This window comes from Hyla sarda, chromosome 7 (assembly GCF_029499605.1).
Source record: "Hyla sarda isolate aHylSar1 chromosome 7, aHylSar1.hap1, whole genome shotgun sequence".
NCBI classification, from domain to species: Eukaryota; Metazoa; Chordata; class Amphibia; order Anura; family Hylidae; genus Hyla; species Hyla sarda.
The window spans coordinates 43,123,197-43,131,037 of NC_079195.1; the positions used below are offsets into that span (position 1 = coordinate 43,123,197).

Below are 7,841 nucleotides of genomic sequence, written 5' to 3' on the forward strand. Positions count from 1 at the left end.
AAAAAGAGGGATACCGCAGGGCCCTTGGGGATCCTCTATTGGATGAAGATGGTGACACAGTAAAGACAAATGGTAGAAAAATACATATGAATATCTGACGTGTAGTTTATTTTATTGATGCAATGCGCAGATTTTATGCACAGGATTTGATGCGCAGGATTTTCTGCGGCAGATTTCAATGTAAACTAAATGACTGAGCACAGCTACTAATCTGCAGCTACAAATCCTGCGCATCAAATCTGCGCAGGATCCTGTATGTGTGACCGTACCCTAAAGACATTTTTAGCCCAACAGTCTAACTATTTTTTTACCCATTAGACTCTTTCTATTGTATCTATCTCCTTTTTGACATCTTTATACCTCATACTTTATACTTTACTCTCTCTCCCCTTTTTAGCTCCCTTTCTTTCTCTTCTTTTTCAATTTTTCTGCTAGTTTTCTGTACTCCCGATTTTCCATTACACACACTCTCTCTCTCTCTCTCTCTCTCTCTCTCTTTATCTCCTTTCCAGATTACCCCAATATAGGGAGTGCTTGAGGACTGCACTTTTTTGTTCTATAATTCATTTATACTTTTTGGCACTTTGGGTTTTCAGTGCTCCAGTTAACCTCAGATTCTCTCCTATTCTAACCTGTTGTTGAGCTGCACCCCCCCCCCCCTTCCTTCTGTCCATACATTTAGCCATCCCTGTCCCCAAATGCCCACTTTTGGGTAGGGCTTACATAAACCCTCACTTCTTTGTAGTCCCACCAAATTAGGAACTTTTTTCAAGTATGGTGAATTATTTGGCCCCGTATTGTACATCATATGGGGGCTTCAATGGAAGCTACTGCATAGAGCACCAACTATATATTGTATGGGGTTTTCCGGAACTATATGATTGATGGCCTACCCAAGGGATGAGTAGGTGCCAATACACAGTACCCCCTGCCGACCAGCTGTTCGGTTCTCCACATTAGAGTGGTAGCCAAAAGTTTTGAGACTGAGACAAATTTTCACAAAGCGTTCCCCAACCAGTCTTTGGCTGTCCGGGCTTGCTGGGAGTTGTAGCTGGAGGCACCCTGGTTGGCAAACACTGCACTAGGCACTGGAGGTCCACTTACTACTTAAAGTCTTTCTCAGGGGCGGAAGTCCACCATGTTTCTCATAGTTTTTTGCAACAGCTGGAGGCACAGTGGTTGGAAAATGCTGAGCTGTGATTCAATGCTATGGGCAAAACCAGTTAGATTTGGCTTCAGGCAAATTGATAAATCTAGGCCAATAAATCTGTGTTTTTTTCACCATGGACAGCACCATGTCTGTCTATGAGCAGTGTCACTAATTAGGCTGGGTTCTCACACAGAATTTTGGGAAGTATTTTTTATCAAAAACGAGGAGTGGATCCAAAAAAGGGAAAAAGTTGCAAGCCTTTTTATTATAGTTTTTCTCTGTGTTGGGCCCACTCCATGTTTTTGCTAAAAATACTGACTGAATACAGCCATGCCTTAAAGTTCAGGTCACATTAACCTGAATGCTCATGATCTGCTGTTATAACTTGCCTTTCAGGAGTTTGGAAAAGCCTAGTATCACCCGGCCAGGGACTGGTAACACAGCATTTAATTTAGGGCTTATTATTCTTCAGAAGAAAATGACATGGCCCGTCTTACAACTGCGGTTTCTATAGACACGTCTAGGTATTGCAGTTCACGCTTTACAATCTCTCAGCAGCTGTGTGTACAACGAAGCTTTAAGGAGGGGAAGCCTGGGTCACATTCTACAATGAGTCAAGTACAGTAACAATAGCAACACAAGGGTGTGACCTGATATTTAGAAGGAGGCCAAAAAGTGGGCTGGGTACTGAGAACAGAGACCTGGTGAAGAGGAGCATTTGTGGTGAAAGTTTAACAGTTCAGATCTGTCAACGCCTCCGTATGGGTGATACTCAATGTTTATCCAAAAAGTTACGGGACTTGGATGTCGAAGAACCATAGCCATCAGCTATACACAATATGATTAAAGGGCTTGTCCTTTCCATATGTTTTCCTAGAGGCCCCAAGGTGGGGAACCAGTACGGATAAAGTCTTGTCTAATACAGAGACCAACAGACTCAATGATAAATAATGTCTTGTCTTGAACAGAGACCGGTTAGCTGCCAAGTTGCCCGAGTGAAGATCTAAAATGCTTCACAATCTAGAAACCCCCCCCTCAAGTGGGTTTGTTAAATGTTTCAATTCTTTCCAACAAAAGCCCTGGACAGTCACCCCCATGTATGAGCATAAAAAAATACACAAAGACTGCTGGTATGTTACTAGCTTGTATTCAGATTTCTGTCGTACAAGCTACATATTGAGTTACTAGATACAGTTTAGTAGAAAAACTTATGTTGTTGTTGGTATGTGTTTTGTTGTGGCCAGCTTAAAACCCGTAGGTCTTAGCCAAGTCGGATTTGTATTCATATCCAAAAACAGGCTAAAAGAGCCTTTGGCAGACATAGGGAAGAGTGGACAAACATACACCGCTTACCTCTTAACTGCTGTAGCTCCATGTTCAAGTTTTCAATGTTGGAGTCACAAAAATCCAAATTCTCAATAGTCTCGGCTCTCGTTGTGTCGTCCTGGTCTTCATCCTCAAGCATCTGACAAAGCTCTTCACGGGTGTTTCTGTACACTTCAAGTTCCTGCTCCACATCTTCTATCTTCAAGAGCAAAAATGGACAAGGGGTGCCTGGATCTACCTCTTCCAAGTCATCAGGGGCATCCAACAAATCAGGGATGTCTGATAGCAAAAAGTTGTCATTGGGTGTTGTGTCCTCTCTAGGAAGTGGTTTTGGAGATGGGGTGTTTCTTTGACTATGGGGTGGTGGCAAAGGTGCAGGTCTGGCTGGTCGGAGAGCAAGGGGTGGGGGTGTAGCCTCTACATTTTCATTTCTTGGGTTTTGATTTGGAGATAAATAAGAGGAGGAGCTGGACTTGGGTACATTATATCTAGAAGAATTAAATTTGGAACAAGAATTCGATTTGGAGATGGGGCGCGGTGGTGGAGGTCTTAAGGCTCTAAATTTTTCTGGAGACTTCTGATGCTTTGACAGCTGTGGTGATCCCCGAATTATGTCGGTTTCAGAATTGTAATCCAGTATCGAAAAATGTCGAGATACTTTGTTGTTACCATTCTTCCGAGGGTTGGAAAGACTTTTTTCAAATTGAGAAAGTTGATCAGTAAGCTTAGAGTCCAAGTCAATTAAATCCGGCCCAGTATTGTCATTTGCTGAGCTTTCTTGCCCTGTTGTCCATAGATTTGACCAAGAACTTGGGTTATTACATTTCTCTTTAGACATAGTCTTTGGTTTTCGCCTATGGTCCTCCACCCAATGCACAAGATCTTGAAGCGGAAGACTGTTTTTTCTGTTTTTGTTTTTTGCCCTTTCATTGACACGGTCCTCAGCTGAGAAAATGTCATCTGTCATCATTAAAGACAATGATTTCTTGGATGACCATTTTTCTTGAGCTCCATTGGACAAACAGGTTCTACCTCTACTTTCTTCAACCTGCGTTGTAAACGTATTGTGCTCCTTAGGCCTTTGCACCACGGTTTGGGATGGCGGAGGATTATAAATTTTACTCTGTGGTCGAGGAGGTAGCTGGGGTTTTGCAGAAGAGTTACTGATTGTTTCATAGTGACTGTGTCTAGCTTCTTTGTTACTATTACTAGTCTCTGGACTTTGCATTGTGTCTTGAGTTTCTTGAGCTGTTGATGCTAATGGTGGATTGTCTATGTGGACATCCCAATAATGTGGATCAGTTCCGCTGACTTCACGTGTAGAGGACATGTCGAGATAATTTACAGGAGGATTTGAGTCTGACATTTCTGAAACCACTGGCGGCTCCTCATAAGTTTTTTCTTTAGTCTCTATTTTTACAAATCTATAAGGAAATATTCCCCTATTTCCATACAACTCACCCTCCAACCACCCATCTTCCAATGTTCTGATTATTCGAATTCGGTCTCCAACATCAAAGTCAAGTTCTCTTTGCTCCATAGCCTGGAATCTGTAAAGGGCAACTGCAAACGTCCCTTCTTGTTCCTCATTTTCTATAATTTTACCATTGTCCCTCTCATTGATTATTTCTGGTGACCTATCATGAAGAAAGTCTTCTCTCTCTTCATCTGAAGGGAGTCCATTATCAGGAACTCTTAAAGGAATCAACAGCTCCACAAAACCTTCTGGGAAAATTCCTCTTCTTCCATTTAGTTCCCCCTCAAACCAACCAGGTTCTGGAACCCCAATTATTGTGATGAGGTCTCCTTCCCGGAAGTCTAACTCTTCTTCTAGCTGTGCCGAAAGGCCCAATATTGCCTTTGCCTGGCCAATGGCATAACTGGGGAGTTCCACACTTCTATTCTGGCAAAGCTGACGGCTTCTAGATGACAGGAAGAATTCTTTTATACATGATAGTGGGAAAAACCCTCTTGCACCCCAACAGTTCCTACCCTGCAGCCAACTAGAAGCCAAGGATCCCTCCAACACCACCAGATCTCCTGAAAAATAAGGGGGGGGGGGGGAAACAAAACACAAAAGCGCCTCAAATTAGAATAAAAGTAAAAATATAGGAATTTTATTAATCACACATTATACTGGTATTTGCCCTTGCGTTTGAGGTTCAATCATATCTAGCAATTGAAGGGGTCATATTAAAAAATGCACTCTCTCACAGTTTATTTAACATCTTGCTCTGTACGGACAAAGGGAAAGAACCCAAATACAGTTTTGTACAGATGGGTCCTCTAACTTTTGGGGGAGAATCTGAATTGGGTGATAATTCCTAGTTATCTTTTTAGGCTCTTTAAAGGGGTTCTCCCTTGTTTATACAGTTTTTTGTTATTATGTTTGTGTGTTATGTGTGTATAAGTATGTGTTTTTTTTATGTGTGTTGTGATTATGTATATATGTATTTTCTTACCTTTTGTGAAGATCCGGAAGCTGGCCCCTTTTTCTTCCAGTAGCTTGCTGTGTACCTCGGCCTCCGCCATGTTGTGTTCGGTAAGTGGGATGTCGGGGGTGTGTGTTCTTGCTTCTGTCCTTCCTATATTCTGACGTCCGAGGCGAATCTGTTCTTCCTGTTTCTTCCGTGGCTCAGCGACGAATCTGCGGCCTCTTCCGGCGCATGCGCAGGTAGTTTGTTTGTCAATTAGACAAAAAAACTTTATTGGTAAAAAAAAAAAAACTGTCTGCGCATGCGCGAGTACGCAAGTCCTACGCTAACAGCGTAGCGTACGTTAGGTCTACGCTAATGGCATAGCTTCGTGCAAGCGCAGACAGTTTGTCAATTAGACAAAAAAAACTTTATTGGTAAAAAAAAAAAAAAAAAAACTACCTGTGCATGCGCCGGAAGAGCCCGCAGATTCGTTGCTGAGCCACGGGAGAAACAGGAAGAAAAGATTCGCCTCGGACGTTAGAAGATAGGAAGGACACAAGCAAGAACACACACCCCCGACATCCCACTTACCGAACACAACATGGCGGAGGCCGAGGTACACAGCAAGCTACTGGAAGAAAAAGGGGCCAGCTTCCGGATCTTCACAAATGGTAAGAAAATACATATATACATAATCACAACACACATAAAAAAGCACATACTTATACACACATAACACACAAACATAATAAAAAACAGTATAAACAAGGGAGAACCCCTTTAAAATGGCCAAAAATTGAATTAAATGTTAGCTACCTCCAATAGGTGGCGCTGGAGAGCCAGATGTTTTCCTTCTGAATGAGAGCTACTTTGCATATTTTTGCCTCAGGAATGCCTGATCTAGAAAACTTCTCTCAAGGAAAAACATCATCTGCTTAGACCTATGTGTCATGTTGACGCACATTTTCACAGAAGGGCAGAAAAGGAAACATTTTACTGAAAGTGCTACGGTCATTATAATCAACAGACATGTGAAAAGTTGTTGATCGCACCAGGTGTCGATCCTGAGACTCACTACAATCGTGAATCATTAGCCGAGGATGTGGGCAGCATTGAGTGAGATTCGTCCATTTCTCTCAATAGACTTCTATGCAGAGAAATGAACGGATCTCATGGCCGGCTTGATACATGGTGTTGGCACAGGATATATGGTATGGCACAGTATTTATGGATAATAATAAAAAGAAGACTGGGATTGCACTCACCATCAAGTCGGCTTTTATTAATAAGTGTCAGGCATAGCAAGCTGGTGCAGTGGTGGAGGCGGGGAACGTAACCGGGACAGTCTGTTTCACGCTGCTAAGGCACTTTTTCCAGCCGGTGTATTTATGTTATACACCAGCTGGAAGGAGCGCCTTAGCAGTGTGAAACAGACTGTCCCGGTTACGTTCCCCTCCTCCACCACTGCACCAGCTTGCTATGCCTGACACTTATTAATAAAAGCTGCCTGGATGGCGAGTGCAATCCCGGTCTTCTTTTTATTATTATCTACGCACGCTACTGGATATATGCACCACTGCACCCAACGTTCACGAACCAGGAATTCCTAGCTACCCACATAATCCATTCGTTGCCGTATACCTTAGTCTTGCAGTGCTGGACCAGTGTTCTCTTTATACACAGTATTTATGGAGGCACAGTAAAAAAAATATGGTGGCATTCATTGGCACAGTATATAAAGGGGCACACATATATGTTGGCACATGATATAATAGATAGAGGCACACTGGCACTGCAACTGCCTACTGGCACAATATATAATATATGGTGTGGCACTCTCTGGCACACATTATATCATATATGGTGGCCCAGTATATATGGTAGATCGTGGCACACTAGTATTGCACTGCCCACTGGCACAACATATAATATATGGTGGCGGCACAGGATATATGGTGTGGCACAGTAGATTATTTATGGTCACTCACTGACAGTATATATGGTGGCAAACATTATATAGGGTGGCACAGGATATAATAGATAGTGGCACACTGGCATTGCCACTGCTCACTGGCACAGTATATAACATATGGTGTTGGTGGCACAGGATATATGGCGTGGCACAGTATGTTATATATGGTGGCACTCTTTGGCACAGTATATATGGTGGCAAACATTATATTATATAGGGTGGCACAGGATATTATAGATAGTTGCACACTGGCATTGCCACTGCTCACTGGCACAGTATATTACATATGGTGTGGCACAGTATGTTATATATGGTAGCACTCTCTGGCACAGTATATATGGTGGCACAGGATATAATAGATAGTGGCACACTGGCATTGCCACTGCTCACTGGCAAAGGATATAACATATGGTGGTGGTGGCACAGGATATATGGTGTGGCACAGTTTATAATATATGGTGTGGCACTCTCTGGCACACATTATACTATATATGGTGGCCCAGTATATATATGGTAAATAGTGGTACACTGGTATGGCACTGCCCACTGGCACAGTATATAATATATTGCGGTGGCACAGTATATATGGTGTGGCACAGTATATTTTATATAGTAGCACTCTCTGGCACAGTATATATGGTGTGGCACAGTATATTTGATATAGTAGCACTCTCTGGCACAGTATATATGGTGTGGCACAGTATATTTTATATAGTAGCACTCTCTGGCACAGTATATAATATATTGCTGCGGCACAGTATATTTTATATAGTAGCACTCTCTGGCACAGTATATAATATATTGCTGCAGCACAGTATATATGGTGTGGCACAGTATATTTTATATAGTAGCACTCTCTGGCACAGTATATAATATATTGCTGCAGCACAGTATATATGGTGTGGCACAGTATATTTTATATAGTAGCACTCTCTGGCACAGTATATATGGTGTGGCACAGTATATTTTATATAGT

The 7,841-nt window shown here is 42.3% G+C and overlaps 1 protein-coding gene across 3 annotated transcripts in view; it reads right to left on the reverse strand.

Moving 5' to 3' along the window:
• The window catches only part of DNMBP (dynamin binding protein), a 156,700-nt gene that overhangs the window by 71,161 nt on the left and 77,698 nt on the right, over positions 1 to 7,841 (reverse strand). For all 3 annotated transcript variants that reach the window (XM_056529713.1, XM_056529714.1, XM_056529712.1), the window contains exon 4: positions 2,504 to 4,516. In XM_056529713.1, coding sequence (XP_056385688.1) covers positions 2,504 to 4,516 — 2,013 coding nt within the window. The remainder of the gene's footprint in view (positions 1 to 2,503; positions 4,517 to 7,841) is intronic.